This window comes from Lactuca saligna, chromosome 2 (assembly GCF_052625555.1).
Source record: "Lactuca saligna cultivar CGN05327 chromosome 2, ASM5262555v1, whole genome shotgun sequence".
Lineage (NCBI taxonomy): Eukaryota > Viridiplantae > Streptophyta > Magnoliopsida > Asterales > Asteraceae > Lactuca > Lactuca saligna.
This window is the reverse complement of record NC_136418.1, coordinates 142,570,068-142,589,503: the sequence shown is the minus strand read 5'-3', so window position 1 is coordinate 142,589,503 and position 19,436 is coordinate 142,570,068. Positions and strand designations below refer to the sequence as shown.

The following is a 19,436-nucleotide window of genomic DNA, read 5'->3' as shown; positions in this document are numbered from 1 at the left end:
CCTTTTTGGTCAATGGTATGTCGGCTCATGTTTTGTTTGATTCAGGTGCTACCCGATCGTTCGTGTCTCTTGCGCTTAGCAAGAAGTTCTGAGATGCGTCGGGGACTCTGGATACCCTGCTCGAGGTGGAGATTGCGGATGATCGCACTGTGAGTGCTGTGAGGGTATTTCAGGACTGTGTCCTGAATGTGCATGGCAAGAGGTTTCGTGTGGATTTAGTTCCTATACCGTTGCGAGGATTGAAGGTGATCATTAGGACGGACTGGTTGGGGGCCAGTGGGGCCATGATCGATTGTGAGCGACAGTTGGTCCCGGTTCGAACTCCAAGTAGGGGAGAGCTGGTTATTCATGGTGAGAGGGTCTCACAGGGACCGACCCTCTGTTCGGCTGTGAGGGCAAGAAGGTTTCTACAACAGAGTTGCTCAGGATTTCTGGCTTAGTTTTTAGATACGAGAGCGGAGGTCGTATCGGATTTGGGCAGTGTGTTGGTTATGCAGAAATTTCGAGACGTATTTCCTGAAGAATTGCTAGGAGTGCCTCCGGAGAGGCAAGTGGATTTTCGTATTGACTTATGATTCGTAGGGATTGGTATGTTAGTGACCTGATAGGTCGGTACTCTAGTTACGAGGGATTTCTATGATCGATGCTCAGTGAAATAGATATGGCTGATGTTTGTATATGTCAATATATGATAGTTATGCGCACTTGGTTATTTTCTTGTCGGTTAGGTTGACGCAGTCCTGCTTTGTGTTGAAGGCCAACATACCATATGAGCGGTCCGGGAGACTGTAGGCCCACGTGGTGGTCCAGTAATGCTGAAGGCTCAGGACAGATTCAGCTAGACTGTAGGCCCTGCCGGGCGGTCCAGTCAGGCCGATGGCCCAGTATGCATGTTGTTAATTGTTTGTTGTTGAAATGGTTTTATCAGCATGGTATTGGTGTTTTGGGGGTAGCTCACTAAGCCCTCGAGCTTACAGTTTTAAATTTATTGTTTCAGGTACTTCAGGAGATCATGGCAAGGCGAAGGTGTGACTGTACGTTCCTCATCCTTTTGATCTAGTTATTGGGACACTCTGATGAACAATGATTTGAAAACATTTTGTAAACGAATACTATTTGGTTTTATTTATGATTGAAAAAGTTTAAATTTGGCGTAAAGTTTTTGGATGTGACACGCTCCTCCTCTAGCATTAGTTGGTTCCTGAGCCAAGAGCTCCCTAAACTTACGTTGTTGTTGATCGAGCATTTCTCGCATCATTGCTCTAGCTTCATTCATTGAAATTTGAGCAGCTCCTGCTCTGACGTTCTGAGGTGTTGGACCTCCTTCATTATTGACGGCTCTACAATTCCTCGTGATTGTCATGACGTTTTATAGTCGTATAGGCGAGTAGTTTTAATAAAGGGATATATTACTTACTACATACATATTTAGCACATAATTAGCAGTTAAGTCATCTTCCTATAATATGCTTGTGTTAAGATCTAAAGTAACTAAGGCATCTACCCTAAATCATTCTATCGCACAACTCACCGTTCCTACTTAGCTTCTAAGTTTAAGTCTAGAATTTACCTAATATCTTAGTTCACTTAAACTAATGTTCTGATACCAAATGTGACATCCTCCAATTTTTATAACCAATTAAAACGTTTTATTTGCACTTTATTTAATCGAGAGGCGGAAATTCCTAGTTAATTAAAACATATTGAGATAACAAAATTTATTTTGTAATATTAAATTCTGAGGATGCCATCGTTCATATCGAAACATACATTACAACGTAAATATATAAAAGGTTCTGAAATACTATAACAGGCGCATCTCTTATTTCACTCGGAAACCTAACTAAGCTTCAACAACCTTACATCCACTACCTGTTATGCATATAAAATGAGTGGGTCAGGTTTGAGAAACCTTATGAGATACATAGGGTTTTTAAGCCCATAATAATTTAATGATAATAAATCATAATATCATTCCTGCAAAAACAATTATTGACAGATGTTATAGGTATATAAAATCTGACATAAATATCCTTAAATACATTCTACCCAACCCAATTGATTCTCATGAATCCTAAGTCAACCACTATCTGGAGAAATCACCCTACCTGATAAGCCATTTGAGTATTTGGTTAACTACATAGCTAGGGAATCCATGGTCAGTGTAAGTCATATAAAGGCAACCAATATTTAGAATTATTGATAAATATTTTATCTACGTCTGTAGGTTATAAGTCCACACTAGTAATGTAATTCACTAGACCGCCTAAAATAGTCAAGTGTTGTCGTCTACTCTGGTCAATGAACCATACATACTTGCTAGTTGTTTGATATGGACTCACCATTTTTGGTTATATAAGAAAGATGAGGACTACTACACTCCGGTCTGATCTCACACTCCACCCCATAATGAGACCTAAACAATGTCCGACTTATTGGGAATTGAACACCTTATGCATGTCTTATTATAACTAATCCAAACTTATAGTAAAGGGAAACTATGTCTTGTACAGTTTGTAGCACGCAATACTATTAAAGGTATAAAAGTAGCACATAGTATAAAATCAAACATATCTCATTTAATATATACTTTTACTAAATTATGTTCTTGAAAGTAACTACACACTCACCTGACAAAGTAGGTGACTAGGGGTTAGGGCAACACTTTGCCTTAACACTTCTCAAAGACCTAAACGTATAAAGCATTAAGTCTTGGTCTAGTTTCATAATCCTTGCTGCTATTTAATGATAGTCAAGACTCCTCAATAATCTCAATGTCTACATCAATATCTATCAAGTAAGGAATAACCAAGTAGGATCATATCGGAGGTAGAGTCTGTTTGGTATGCATAGTATATTGTTTGGAAATTCCACTTTAAACACCTTACTAAATCCAACATAAACATCACTCCCGTAAGTAGATCAATCGGTATAATGACTTGGAGTCACCGATAAATCTTAATTATAGATTCATAATAACGACTATGACTATAATTAAAAGTTACACTTAAAATAAATAAGCAGCTTGACTTACATAGTAATTTAACAAAAACTTGGAATTATGTGGGCATAACTCTAACTCGGGAGCTTCCTCCAGGTAGCTACTACTAGTAGGGTACTTCAAGGGGGGGCAGGGCTTTACCGACTACCAGAAAACTAAGGAAAAATGGGCTACAAGATGGAGAATTGAGTGAGAGAGAGAGGGGGGGGAGAGATGAGCACCATATACGAAATGCCACTATTTGTAGGAATTTTTGAAATGGGCGCCGCAAATATGGTCAGAAGGGGTGATGTGTCGCTTTCTTATGATGCCACATGTCACGGTTTAGGTCATGTGTCAGTGCGCGTGGTTGCGCGCGAATTTTACTAATTTCTTAAAAATCCATAACTTGCTTATATGAGCTCCGTTTTCGACATGTTAATATCCACGCACAGTTATCAACGAGATCTACAGCTTTCATTTAGACTCGATCGGCTAATTTTGACTTTATTTTTAAAGTTATATTTTTACACGCTTAGATTGTTAAAGTCTGTGTAGAAATCATAACCCTCTCATACAGTATCCGTTCTCGACTATCTTTATATCGACAAATAAAAATGGGTGAGATCTTCAACTCTTATTTAGATTGTTTTTCCTAACAATTAACCGTTCTAAATTTTGATATTAGTATTGCACTTTGCTACGCTGAAATTTAGAAAAACCATAACTTCCTTATACGAAGTCAGATTTGGATATTTTATATATGCACACTCTCGGTTTAACGACTACTACGACCTTTGTTTATATCACTTAGGCTAAAATGTAATTTATCAAAAATTTACTTTTTACGATACACAAAGTCGTACCGGTTTAATCACGAAACTTCGAAGAAGCGTAACTTATTCATACGAAGTTGGGTTTAAACGCTCCTTATATCTCGGGAATCTTTGTTACATGTATTACAACTAGGTTAAGATTATTTGTCCTAAATAACATTTTATTTTTGACACATATTTTAATCTTATTTATTTGATTATTAAATACTTATAAAATATTGTATAACACATAAGCACATAAATATATTAAAAATCATTTCTTATTCATTCATATAAAGATTACAATAATTGACCAATGATGTTACAGACTATGGCTAATTTAGTTGGAAATACAGAGGTTACATCATACATAGGGGTGCAAACAAGCCGAGCCGAGCCCGAGCCTATTCAGGCTCAGCTCGGGCTCGTTTAAGTTATAGGAGGCTCGAGCTCGAGCTCAGATCGATTCAAACTTTCTTATACTGAGCTCAGCTCAAGCTCATAAAGAAATATACAAGCTCGATTTGGGCTCGGGCTCGACTCGTTTTTCGTTTGACGTGCCTAAATAAGCTTAAGCTTGGCTCGAGCTCATTGAAAAGCTCGTTTACTAATACCCTAAATTCCTAATTTCCCAAAAATGTTTTTAATTTAATATATGTAAATAATAATAAATTATATTATATAAATGCTCGTTTAGGCTTGCGAGCCTAATTGAGCTTAGTGGCATAGGCTTGAGATCGAGCTTATTTAATAAACGAGCTTAATATTAAGCTCGAGCTCGGCTCTGGCTCGTTTAAAATTGGTTTCAAGTCGAGCTTTTAACGAGCCGATCCCGAGTAGCTCGCGAGTAGATTGACTCATTTGCACCCCTAATCATACATGAAACGACGGTGTCACAGGATCTGTGGATTTGACATTTTTTTTGTTCTCCCGGTTCAATTAACTCAATCGTTCACCTATATTTAACAACATATATGATGGATCTGCATCAAATTCTTCTTTTCAAGTGCATGGAACATCATATAAGTATGATTATTATCTTGTTAATGGGATAGTATGTTGTGTTTTTTAAATCATTTTTGTGTCCACATGGTTCTAGACGGAAAATTTTCAAGAGAGCTCAAGAAAGAGCTAGGAAGGATGGTAAGTGAGCTTTTGGAACTCTTAAGAAACATCAGTACATATTGAAAAAACCAACAATTTATTTCGGAAAGGAAAAACTTTAGAAATCATGTATACATGTATCATATTGCATAATATGATTATTGAATACGAATGAAGAGCGATATGTGCTTATGACGAGCAAGAAACCATCCCCGATACACAACCAATAGAAATTGGTGGCGTTGAGTACATAGACAAGAGAGTAGAGATACGTTGCACCGAAACATTTCACAATCTTCGCACAGACTTGGTGGAACACATTTACAAGATTCAACATATCAACCTCAATTTGGATCTCCCAGAAGATAAGTTCTCGAGTGACGACTTCATATATTATGTTTTTTTAAAGTTTTGAAAACAATAATGCAAAACAAAATAGCCAAAATAACTCTTTGATTAATTGGAAAATCACTCAAAACCAATGTTTTTACAATCTGTTCTCATAATCATAAACTCGATTATGGACACGTATATATAGCCTAACATACCAACTTGTATTAGACTAGGAAACTTATGACCAACTTGTCATAAACTAAACTTTCCATAAATTAAATTGCTTGGACCCCAAGACTTAGGATTCCAACAATCACCCCCGAATCTCTAAGTCCTTCTATAGAATTCTTCAACCCGATCCGTATTTAAAAAACGGATTTGTCACTGTCATCACGTTCCGAAAAATCACCGTCTTGTAATTTTTGGAGTCGTTATGGACATTCAGAAGCAAAGTGATCCGGTTTGTCACACCGAAAACAAATCACCTTAGATCGATCCTTTTCCCTATTTTTCCGATTCTTGCCATAACAACAATTACAATTTTTGCAATCAGAATTAGAATTGGATAGTTTATTGGGCCGATTGCTTTGAGAAACCCTATTATTCCCTTTGGGCCCGCCTGACCCATGTGACCCTCCAGACCCGGATCCACTCGACCCATTAGTCCTATCAAACTCATTTGCTTTATTAGACCCATTCGATCCTTTCCAGTTTCCCTTCGTTCCCGATGAGTTACCCCCACCAGTCGACGACCCACCTCCATCTCCGATCGATTTTTCGGCAAATAGAACCCTCGATTGTCCTTCTCCAGCATCGACTTCCCTTATTCTTGTTGGAATAGTGTCTAAGGCTATAACTATATTCGGTGGTGCATGGTCCTTTTGGGTTGCCTTCACCATAGCAACTTGAAGGATGATTTATTAAGAGAGAGTAAATATTATAAGGAATAATATTTAGCTATTTGATTAATATAAGTCATAAATTAATTGGTATTAATTTGGTGACTTAAAGAGATTAATTAAATAAGAGGGTATAAACTGTCAATTGTTTGATAGTTAGACTTTAGACTATAAATCCATTAGGATACACCTTGGACGGATTCTAAGAGCTTTAGGATAGCTCAAAATCGTCCATAGGGTTATCTATGGAATGGATTTGGATAGCCTTAAGAGAAGATTATCCAATTAAGGTTTAGGGTGAAGCCCTTAAGGAGTCTAATAGTATAAATAGCCCCTATGGATGAGGGAATTCGACACACACAACCTTAAGCAAGGAACCTCTGGTCGAATTCCTCCCCTCTCCTCTCTCCTAAATCATCTTGCTTGCTATTGGTGTTTGTAAGCCATTAGAGGAGTGACAATTGTGACTCTAGAAGCTCCAAGACAAACAAGATCAACAAGGGATTCAAAGGTATGATTCTAGATCTGTTTTAATATTGTTGTTTAACCTAATTAGCCATTAGAAGTCTTAGATTCAAAAGCATGTTTATTAGAAAGCCTAGATCCAAGCAATAGGGTTTTGCATGCGCACATAGGAAAGTTCTTATGGCTAAAACCCAATAGTGGTATCAGAGCCTAGATTGGTTTTCTTTAAATTGTTGCTTGATTAACTGAAACAAACCTGCAAAATTCGATTTTTTGGGTTTTGAGTCACTGACTCGTCGAGTTCCAAGGTGGACTCGTCGAGTAGACCTGACTCGGCGAGTCCCCTTGTGCACTCGGCGAGTCCAGGCGTCAGGAATGGCCAGATTCGGGATTTTTTCATAATTATCTTATGGAAACTTTCCTTAATCATATTAGATCAATGTAAATCCGATTTTTTGATAAATATGACTATTATCTTGATCTAATTAAAGATATTTATCATCTAATAAAATATTTAATTTCCTAATATGATAATGATTAATTATTTTGGTAATTATCTTCAAAGAAATCAAGATAAATCAAATAAAGATAATTAGAATATTAATTGTTAATTGGAATTATTTGTTATTTGATCCTTCATGTTTTAAATGTTTAAAAACCTACCCTAAAGTTTTGAAATTTATAATTGTGATTAAAAGTTTTAATTTAGACAACTTAAATTTCAAACCCTAGATTTTGAAAAGTTTAAAATGCAACCCTATACTTATATGATATTACTAGAATAATATATATATATATATATATATATATATATATATATATATATATATATATATATGTATAACTAAATGCTAGTCTTACCGCTAGTAGGCCTCATTCACGAAGCCGATCTATAAGGTGGGTATAAGGTTGCGGCCTATAAAATGGCGCTTAATGGGTGTACACTCACACCCACCGCTTGCTTGATTGGTGGAGGGTCGTTAGCCGAACGGGTAGGATAGGGCAACCTCATCCTCGCATTAAAAGTATGATAAGAAATACGAAGTAACTAAAATTTTTTTTTTAATTTCCCAATCTTAGTTACTGTAGGAAAAGTGAATTGATGCAATCCCATGAAATTACACTTTGCACCTTGCTAAGATGTTAGTGGAGCGTGTGTGGTTTACCGGCACACTAATTGGTTCTAAGCGAAGGTGGCAAAGGGTGATTCATTGTTCATCATAGTTCGATGGAGCGTGTGTAGTTTACCGGCACATCGAATAGGTGATCGTTACAATGAAGGCACCATGTGAATTTGCATGGTAATTCACACCCGCTTTGTGATCCTCGGCATCCCAGTCACAAACAAGAGGGGCATATCGAGATTTAAACATGCCATTGAATAGTTCAATAAATCTCATCCGAATCTAGGAATTCTCAAAAACACTTAGGACTAAAAGTTTAAGTTTTGTGATGGAGAATTAGTGAATCGTCATTCACTTACCTTCAATTTATTTGCATGTTAGATTACGGCATCCCTTTTCTAGTATGTAAATGTTATTGTTGGATCCTAGCCCTAATTTTTCTTATTGGGTGATAATTAGGGATTCTTGTCCTAATCTATCTTTGTCCTTTCTATAGATGTCAAACGCAAACAACGCTGCTGCTAGTTCTTTCACGTTGATGAGCCTTTGCCAAAAGGTCACCTTCGATGGAACGAACTTTGGCGAATGGATAAGATACATTTGCACCATTGCTCGCTATGAGGATAAAGAGTATGTCCTCGACGAGAAGCTCGAGAAAATCAACCCCGAAGTTGCTACTCCCGCCGAAATCACCGCCTTTGAAACTCATGAGCGAGATGCAACGAAGGTACATTGCATCATGATCGCCACCATGAACTCCGAATTCCAAAAGTCCTACGAGGACATGTATCCATACGAAATGCATCAAGACTTGTTGGAGAGGTACCACCAAAACGCGAGACAAGAGCGTTATGAGATCTTCACTAACATGATTTCCGCCAAGATGGGTCATGGAGAATCTCTTACCGTGCACTTGCAAAAGATGCAAAGGTATGTCGACCGCCTTCGCAAGTTAAATGTTGACTTCGGCGAAGACTTGGCGATCGACATGGTGCTTCACTCTTTGCCTCCGATGTACAATCAATTTAGGATGACCTACCACATGAACAAAGAGGAGGTCACTCTAAGTAAACTCCAAGGTCTCTTGAGGGTTGCTGAGAGCAACTTCAAGGACAAGTCTGTTGCACCAACTCCCAATCCATCCGTTGCTCCTGTCTTGGCTATTGGTCAAGGGAAGGGAAAGAAGAGGAAAGCTTCTTCGAGCAACTATCGCAAGGTGAAAGCCCGAGATGGTTCCTCTTCTAGTGGGACCAAAGTTGATCCCTCTAAGCCCTGCTCTAACCCGAAGGAGGCAGAGTGCCACCACTGCCACAAGATAGGACATTGGAAGAGAAGCTGCCCGGATTACCTGCAAGCCATCAAGGAAGGAAAGATCAAGCCATCTTTCGCAGGTATATATGCAATCAAATCTAACGATTCTAATCATGCTATTTCTTGGGTTCTTGACACCGGTTGTGGTTATCACATTTGTTCTAATGTGCAGGGACTAAGAAGAAGTAGGGATATGGAGCAAGGAAGGATCAATCTAATCATGGGGAACAGAAGATCGTCGCCTGTGACCAAGATTGGAGTGTATTCTTTAGTGCTTAAGAATAGTTTAGTTTTGGATTTGAACAATTGTTGCTATTCGCCAGAAATGGCTAGAAACATCATTTCATTTCATGGTTTATATAGACAAGGATTTAGATTTTCTTTTAATAATGAGAATGGTTCTATTTTGGCTTATCTAAATGGTGTCTTTTACTTTGAAGTTATACCATGTAATGGAATATATGAAACTGTTATGATTGTTGGTAACTTAGGAAATGATGTTTTGAATATTGATTCTTCCACTAGTATGGATAAAGCATCCTTGTGGCATTGTCGTCTTGGACATGTCAACAAGAAACGCATAGCCCAACTCCAAAAGGATGGAGTGTTGGAGTCATTCGACCTTAGGGAAGATGACACATGCGAGTCTTGTTTACTTGGAAAGATGACTAAGTCACCCTTCACGAGTACTTGTGAAAGGGGTGAGGGACTATTAGACCTAATACATACCGATGTATGTGGACCTTTTAGATCAACCACGAAGGATGGGAACCGCTTCTATGTGACTTTTACCGATGATTATAGTAGATATGGGTATATCTATTTAATCAAGCAAAAGTTAGAAACCTTTGAAAAGTTCAAAGAGTTCAAGAATGAAGTGGAGAATCAATTGGGCAGGAAAATCAAGATGCTTCGATCCGATCGAGGAGGAGAGTACCTAAGTCTTGAATTCCACGATTATCTCAAGGAGTGTGGAATAGTTTCGCAATTGACGCCTCCTAGGACACCGCAGTTGAATGGTGTGGCAGAAAGGCGTAATCGAACCTTATTGGATATGGTTCGCTCTATGATGAGTCGTGCTTCACTACCTATCTTCTTTTGGGGGTATGCCTTAGAGACTGCCGCCCATATCCTTAACCGAGTCCCTACTAAGAAGGTTGCCAAAACACCTCACGAGATGTGGACAGGGAAAGCTCCCTCGTTGGCACATATCAAGGTTTGGGGTTGCGAGGCTTTCGTAAGACGAGATACTCACGACAAACTTGAACCTCGAAGTGAGCGATGTATTTTCATCGGCTACCCGCAAACTTCCTTTGGATATCTCTTCTATAGACCGAAAGATAATGTTATCTTTGTTGCGAGGAGAGGAGTTTTCCGAGAGCGAGAACTTATAAGCGAAGGAGACAGTAGGAGGCAAATCGAACTTGAAGAGATTCAAGAATCGATAGATGAAGGAACCTCTACCGCTGGCATTCAACGCGAGGAGGAAACTCCGGTTGAACCGATTGACGAATCCTTACCTCTTAGACGTTCCGATAGAGTTAGAGTTCATCCCCAGTTTTATGGTTTTCATATTACTACCGAAGGGGACACGTATATTAGTGATGGTACACTAGTAAATCTTGATGAACCTAATAGCTATAAGGAAGCCATGGCAGGCCCGGAGTCTGCGAAATGGAAAGAGGCGATGGATAGCGAGATCCAATCCATGTACGATAACCAAGTTTGGAATTTGGTTGATTACGTGCCCGAACGTAAGACCGTAGGGTGCAAGTGGATCTTCAAGAAGAAGACCGACGTGGATGGAAACGTACACACATATAAGGTGCGATTGGTTGCGAAGGGCTTTACTCAAACTCCCGGAGTTGACTATGATGAGACCTTCTCACCAGTTGCGAAGATTAAATCTATTAGAGTGATGCTAGCAATTGCCGCATTTCATGATTATGAGATTTGGCAAATGGATGTCAAGACCGCTTTCCTTAACGGAAAGTTGGCTGAGGATGTTTACATAGCTCAGCCAGAGGGGTTTGTGGATCCGAAGCATCCGAATAGAGTGTGTAAGCTTGAGAAGTCCATTTATGGACTTAAGCAAGCGTCTCGCAGATGGAATCTTTGCTTCGATGAGAAAGTCAAAGAGTTTGGATTTGTATGAAGCGAAGACGAATCTTGTGTATATGTCAAAGCCAGTGGGAGTATAGTAAGCTTCCTCGTTCTATATGTCGATGACATATTACTCATAGGAAACGACATCCCGACTCTGCAGGAGGTTAAGTCCTGACTCGGGAAGTGCTTCGCTATGAAGGACCTCGGAGAGGCTTCTTACATTTTGGGAATAAGGATAGTAAGAGAAAGAAGTAAGAGACTAATTGGACTTAGTCAGAATACTTACTTGGAGAAGGTACTAAAACGTTTTAGTATGGAAAACTCAAAGAAGGGAGAACTACCGATACAAGGAAATGCCAAGTTGAGTAAGACTCAAAGTCCGAGTACCGAAGCTGAGATAGCAGAAATGAGCCGAGTACCATACGCTTCCGCAGTTGGCTCAATCATGTACGCTATGACTTGTACTCGCCCTGATGTAGCCTTCGCTTTGAGCATGGTTAGCAGATATCAAGGGAACCCTGGCAAAGCACATTGGATTGCGGTGAAGAACATCCTTAAGTACCTTCGGAGGACGAAAGAATGGTTCTTAGTCTTTGGAGGGAGTGATGACTTGAAGGTGCGAGGGTATAGTGACGCCAGCTTTCAGACCGACAGGGACAACTACCGTTCGCAGTCGGGCTGGGTCTTTACCCTAAATGGAGGAGCAGTGACATGGAAAAGTTCCAAGCAGGAAACCGTAGCTGATTCAACGTGCGAATCAGAGTACATCGCAGCGAGCGAAGCGTCGAAGGAGGCAATATGGCTTAAGAACTTCATCGGTGATCTTGGAGTTGTGCCGGCCATAAAGGAGCCCATGGAGATTTTATGTGATAACGAAGGTGTGGTTGTCTTGACCAAGGAACCGAGGGATCATGGTAGATCTCGACATATCGACAGAAAATATCACTTCATTAGACATCGTGTAGAAGAAGGACAACTCGTAGTGAAGAGGATATCATCAGAAGATAACCCAGCAGATCCGCTTACGAAGGGACTGAGTAAGGTTAAGCACTTGCAGCATGCTAGGAGTATTGGGCTGAAGGATGATATTAGCATGGGTTAGATAGTATTAGAAACGTATAATAGATAAATGTAATTAACGTTTGATGATTAAATAAAGGAGTTTTATTTATGAGTAAAGTTACTGTCACATGTTAATTGTTTAACTATTGTTTCACTTTGCATGTTTTGACTTCCAGAATAATTGAGTTTATTAGGAATAATCGAATTATTCAAATGGTCCACAACCGTTCATATGTTGGGAGTAGATATGAATGAAGATTGTCATGAATTGGTGTGTAGAATGTCTAAATGGTGTTAGACATAACAAGGGTTGCTGCAACGTTCATGAGTGCTTATGAACTGGTTTTGAGCATTGGAATAAACCCGCGCTTGCTGGAATCACTTTATGGAATACGATATAAAAGGTGATCGCAAGACGATAATATCATATGGTCTTAAAACCTAGATATATGGTTTATTATTTGTTAATTGATTGTGCATTGATAATGCGAAAACGCATCAGTAACTTGATGTTATAAAACGCATTGTTGTGTATAGTTGGTTAATGAATAAGTAAATGCATATAAGTCGAAGTTTATCTGTAAATTTTATCCTAAGAGGATAGAAGAGATATTTTGGCTACTCGATGATTTGATTTGACTTATGTGCCGGGCCCGGTCAGAACTGAATTGATGTGTTCGATTAAGTTCTATGTCAAATAAATCGAAGATCGAGAAATCTAAATGCTAGACTAACCATTCCATAGGATTGTCAGCATGATATCTAACAGAGGACTGTACGATCCCTTATCTAAAGGACAAGATTGATTAGATCAGAGTTGACAGCGTCTTTGAGAGCTACGATTGCAAACCGTATTGTACTTATATAGTTACTAGACTTATCCAAGTGGGAGACTGTTGGAATAGTGTCTAAGGCTATAACTATATTCGGTGGTGCATAGTCCTTTTGGGTTGCCTTCACCATAGCAACTTGAAGGATGATTTATTAAGAGAGAGTAAATATTATAAGGAATAATATTTAGCTATTTGATTAATATAAGTCATAAATTAATTGGTATTAATTTGGTGACTTAAAGAGATTAATTAAATTAGAGGGTATAAACTGTCAATTGTTTGATAGTTAGACTTTAGACTATAAATCCATTAGGATACACCTTGGACGGATTCTAAGAGCTTTAGGATAGCTCAAAATCGTCCATAGGGTTATCTATGGAATGGATTTGGATAGCCTTAAGAGAAGATTATCCAATTAAGGTTTAGGGTGAAGCCCTTAAGGAGTCTAATAGTATAAATAGCCCCTATGGATGAGGGAATTCGACACACACAACCTTAAGCAAGGAACCTCTGGTCGAATTCCTCCCCTCTCCTCTCTCCTAAATCATCTTGCTTGCTATTGGTGTTTGTAAGCCATTAGAGGAGTGACAATTGTGACTCTAGAAGCTCCAAGACAAACAAGATCAACAAGGGATTCAAAGGTATGATTCTAGATCTGTTTTAATATTGTTGTTTAACCTAATTAGCCATTAGAAGTCTTGGATTCAAAAGCATGTTTATTAGAAAGCCTAGATCCAAGCAATAGGGTTTTGCATGCGCACATAGGAAAGTTCTTATGGCTAAAACCCAACAATTCTTTCTTCATATGCCTTCAATCGACCCACTACGTCTTCATACCATACCGATTTTAAATCTAGTACCTGTTCAAGAGATGCAACGATGTGAATGAAGTTTATGGGTAATGATTTGAGGAATTTCTTCACCAATTTTGATTCCTCAATCGTTTCTCCGAATGCCGACGATGTAGACGCGATTCCGGACAGCTTTCCGGCAAAGTTGTCGATTGTTTCTGACTCGAGCACCTTCAGGCAATCGAATTCCGACATCAAGGTTTGTAATCTCGCTTCTTTGACTCTATCTGCACCCACATTACGTGCTCTAATCGCATCCCACAATTTCTTGGCCGAATCCTGATCTCCAATCTGCATTATGAGGTTTTCTGGTAGGGCTTGATATAGCAAACCCATGGCAAGGCAGTCCTTTTCTTCATTGATATCGGTTCCTGGATCAATCACAGTCCAGACTTTGTGGATGCGCAAGACAACCTTCATACACATTGCCCACACGGTGTAGTTAGTGGATGTGAGCATCGGACACGAAACTGAGGTTGTCCCAACCTCCTTCACTCTTACCGGAGCTTCTCCTTCTCCCCCTGTATTTGTCATGTTGACCTGACTCGTCAACAGGTACAAATCGATCTCACAGCTTCTCAACCTAAGCTCTGATACCAATTAAAGTTTTGAAAACAAGAATGCAAAACAAAATAGCCAAAATAACTCTTTGATTAATTGGAAAATCACTCAAAACCAATATTTTTACAATCTGTTCTCATAATCATAAACTCGATTATGGACACGTATATATAGTCTAACATACCAACTTGTATTAGACTAGAAAATTTATGACCAACTTGTTATAAACTAAACTTTCCATAAATTAGATTGCTTGGACCCCAAAACTTAGGATTCCAACATTTTTTCCTTAAGTTATTTTAATTGTTTGATGTGTATTTTTTTTTTAAGTTTGTAAGTTTAAGATTTTTAGTGTTTTTTTCTAAGTGCTAAGGATTTTTTTTTTTCATTTTAAGTAATTCAATGTAATGTTTTTTTTTTTTTTTTTTTTTTTTTTTTTGAAGTAATGAAATGTTAGTTTTTTTTATTAAAAATATAATTTTTTTAGAAAAAAATTGGTAAAAAAGAAATGTGACATCACTCTTTGTGTGTGACAAGGAATCCTATTTTATGGTAAAAAGTGACATGTCGTTTACGTGGTAGTGAAGAAGTTGTGATTTCTATAACACGATTCCCTTTCGCCTTAGGCCGAAAGGTATGGAGAGAGAAAAAAGTGAAAGATATTTTCCCTCACATTGACACACCGTACCGCCACTATGGTTTAGAGGGTACGAGAAAAAGATAAGGGGGGTCTATCCCCCTCTCTCTCTTATCGTGTGATTCATCAATTTTTTTTTTTTAAATTTTATTAAATTCTATATCTATTAAAAAATTATAAAAAATATATATTTTTAATTTCCTACAAAATAAATATTTATATAAAATAAATTTTTTAAAAATAAAAAATATTAAAAAAATAAAAAATAAATAAAAGGAAAGTGAAGAAAAAGATAATATGAAAATAAAATTAAAAAAATGAAATATGGTGTGATCTTAGTAGGGATATGGTGTCTATCCAGGAACACTCAAAAATATTCCGTATAACTCACGTGTTCAAATTTTATTGGTTAAAAACTGAAAAGAGAAAGACCAAAAGTACTTTGACTTTTCGGAACCACAACCCTTATTCTAGTCTAACTATAGTTAAAGAAGCCACGAGTTAGACAGTAACCATGGTTAGACAACCAAATGTTTTGGTTTATCCCCAGTTTGGCCCCTTTGATATTTATATTTTATTGAAAATTCATAAACGAAGACTTTTTGCAACCCCTCGGCCCTCGCTCACTTTCTCTCTCTGGATTTTCACTTTCTCTTCTAAGATCTTTCTATCACTTTTGTTCTTAGTTCTTGTCGATATTATTGATTTCGGCTTTGAATTCGGATTCTAGTGATCTGTTTGTATCTATCTCTGTGGTTCGATCAATAGTGCTAAAATTTAGGGAAAATGTCTGAAACCCTTGTTTCATACTGTTTGAGACTAAATTAACTTGAGCTGAGCTGATTTTGTGCTATGGCTTCTGTTGCTTGATTTGCGTTATGGTTCGAAGTAGAAACGATCGATGTTAGATTGATCCATAGATAGTAATACTAAATTTGATATCTAACCCTAGAAAAGTAAAAGTGCTTCCGATACTTGATTTGGTTGGATAACAGATATCTCCTTTTTCTAAACGGAAGTAGAAGCAAACCCTAGAATAATTAAGTCGCCATGACCACCGACTTGGACAACTCGTCGGCGGTGAACGAATCCACGGTATCCGGCGAAGCTAGTATTTCCTCTCCGGGTAATCAGACGGCGGCGCCTCCGGAAAAGCCAGTGAAAAGGAAGCGAAATTTAGCCGGCATGCCAGGTAACATTGGAACTTATCCAAATTTGCTAATAATCTAACTACGATTCCGATATGTGTTTTCTTAATCTGGAAGATTATTGTGCTGGCTGCCTTTATTCGGAGGTTTTCATTAGATTAATCAACAAATCTCCAGCTGGAATTGATTTCAAGCTGTTTGAGTCAAGCAAAACAGAACTTCTTTCAGCATATACCTATTAGGAAATTAAGTTAATTTCTTTTTTTATGTTTTCAAATATTCAATATATAGATCCAGATGCAGAGGTGATTGCTCTATCTCCCACAACATTAATGGCCACAAACCGATTTGTATGTGAAATTTGCAACAAGGGGTTTCAAAGAGACCAGAATTTGCAACTCCATAGAAGAGGACACAATTTGCCATGGAAGCTTAAACAGAGAACAAGCAAAGAGATTAGGAAAAGAGTCTATGTATGTCCTGAGCCCTCATGTGTTCACCATGATCCTTCACGCGCTTTAGGAGATCTCACAGGGATCAAAAAACACTTCTGTAGGAAACATGGTGAGAAGAAATGGAAATGTGATCAATGCTCAAAAAAATACGCAGTTCAATCCGATTGGAAAGCTCATCTCAAAATATGTGGAACCCGAGAATACAAATGTGATTGTGGGACACTGTTTTCAAGGTTATATAATATACTTCTTGTATCATACATTTATAAAAATCTTTCATTATTCCCTAAACAAAAGTTGAAGATTTCTTTTATTTATATGAAGGAGAGATAGCTTTATCACCCACAGAGCATTTTGTGATGCATTAGCAGTAGAGACTGCTAAAAGTCAACCTGAAGATGAAGACCCAAAACCTCAATCTGTAGAATCAACACCACAGTCAACATCAACAGCATCACCACCACCACCTCCACCCACTGCCGCCCCAACACCGCCTGTAACGTCTTCAGTTTTATGTATTGCAAAGTCTCCAGGTAAGTACCATCAATTCTAGCAAATAAAAAGCGAAAAGCTTTATATAAAATTACTGATTTGCCCGCAGATTTGCCGGAAATTTCCACCTCCAATCAAGATTCTAGACCTGTTTTGGACAATTCACCACCAATTGTGGTGGCGGCAGTGAGCGGAAGTTGTAGTGGTAGTTGCACATCAACCAATACAGGAAGCACAAACAGCAGTGTATTTGCAAGCTTGTTTGCATCATCAACTGCATCCAAAATTTTACACCCACAAACACAAACACAACCACAACCACAAACACAAACAATTGGATTCAAAGATTTGATTCGATCCATGAATCAATCAACAACACAAACACCCGATCTAACCCTACCATCTTCATCTCAAGAACCCATCTCTCTCTGCCTATCCACCAATCAAGGCTCTTCAATTTTCAGAACAGCAGGCCCGGAGCTCCGCCAATACGCCCCGCCACCTCAGCCCACCATGTCAGCAACAGCATTACTTCAAAAAGCTGCTCAGATGGGTGCATCCGCCTCAGGTGCGTCTTTACTTAGAGGATACGGGCTTGATGGTGGGCGGTTAGATGACTCGGATGTCGGTGGCGGCGGCGGCGGTGGTGGTGGTGGTGCGACAATTGGGTTAGGGTTAGGGGTGGGGTATGATGGGCGGTCTGGTTTGGAAGAACTCATGATGGGGACGCCATCTGTATATGGGCCTAAACATGCGACTCTTGATTTTCTTGGGTTGGGTATGGCGGCTGGTGGTGGAACCACCAATGGTTTATCGGCTTTAATGACATCTATTGGCGGGAGTCTTGATGTTACAAGGGCGGTTTCGTCATTTGGACGCGGTGGTGGTGGTGGTGGTGAGTTCACCGGAAAAGACATGGGAAAGCAGTGAGCAGTTGGAAAGTTGGTTAATGGGCCACGAATTGTGAGTAGACTTACATTTTCTGTGTCTGCAATTGTAGTGTGGTAAGTGTTGAGTCTTGTTTGTAGTAAGTTAGTTTAAAATTTAAATTAGTGATATGGATTTTTACTATTTTGATGTAAATTAATATTTTCTTTTTTATTTGTATAATTAATTAAATCCAGAAAAGAAAGGAAATTATGGGAATCTGGATTTCCATTTGGTTTTAGGATCTTTGAAGGAGTCCATCCATTATGCCAAGTTGCTCCTTTTTCTTGCTTTTCTTTAATAGCTTCTAAGATTCCGTATGTTGACTTTTTGTAGCTGGAAACATGTATGGTTTGATACTAATTTAAATCATTTCAAATTTTACTAATTCAACGTGCCACACTCTCAAAGAGAAAGTGATAGTGATGGTTACTTTTGTGAGAGTTGACTTTTTGACTCCAACTTCAATCCGATGGTATACATGAAGTGGACCATGGGGGTGGGTGGTGGTTATGGTGATGGATACGAAGGCAATTCGAAACAATAGTTGTGCTTTTGAAAATTACATTTTCCGTAACCTTTATACTCCATATTTTTTTTATTACATTTCCATTCGTAGGAGGCCTAGCTGGACGACAACGGTTGCCAGTATAGAGGATACTAGGTTGGGAATTTGCACCCTTAGTGTTGGTTCTTTGAATGTGAAATGTGAAGTTGTTCGATCTAGGGTTTAAGGAAAAAGGAAGTGAGCATAGCTTATATACGTTAGATCAAGTGGAAATGGGTGAAAGCTGGAGGGTGTAATGTGTGTAACTTATGTAAGTTGTATTTAAGACTACAAAAAAAAAAAAAAAAAAAAAAAAGAAAGTGGGTGTCCTGTTGTCTCCATGCCATAGCTAGACACAATGTGGTTGAACTTGTAAGATGGTGGCATGAAGGGAGGTGGTGAGCATTGTGTGTGCGTATGCTCCTTGTAGTAAGTTAGGTGACTTGGAAAAGAGGAGTTTTTGGGATGTGGTTGGATGATATACTTAGAAGCATAGGACCAATGTTTGACCTTAGAGGAGACTTCGATGGACATATACAAAGATTGATTGGTACCCATGGGTGCAAGGAAACTATAGTTTTGACACTAGTAACATGATGGTCACTCACTTCTTGAGTATGCTACAACACATGATATGTTTAAAAAGATGAAAAATGTTCACTAAACCTAGACTAGAAGAGTCAAGTGTTGAAAATACTGAAATAGAGTTTCAGAATCATCAAGTGGCAAGTCATGCGGAAAATAAAGAGTTATGAATTAACCAAGTTTATTAGAATTCAGTTACAA

General features: G+C 38.4%; 1 protein-coding gene across 1 annotated transcript; it reads left to right on the top strand.

Annotated features, from left to right (window-relative positions):
- Window positions 1-15,662: 15,662 nt before the first annotated feature.
- Window positions 15,663-18,344, top strand: IDD1 (C2H2-like zinc finger protein). The gene is made up of 4 exons (XM_078980551.1): window positions 15,663-16,273; window positions 16,521-16,917; window positions 17,009-17,217; window positions 17,286-18,344. The coding sequence occupies exons 1-4, from the start codon at window positions 16,132-16,134 to the stop codon at window positions 18,104-18,106; spliced, it is 1,569 nt and encodes a 522-aa protein (XP_078836677.1). The 5' UTR covers window positions 15,663-16,131; the 3' UTR covers window positions 18,107-18,344.
- Window positions 18,345-19,436: the final 1,092 nt, after the last annotated feature.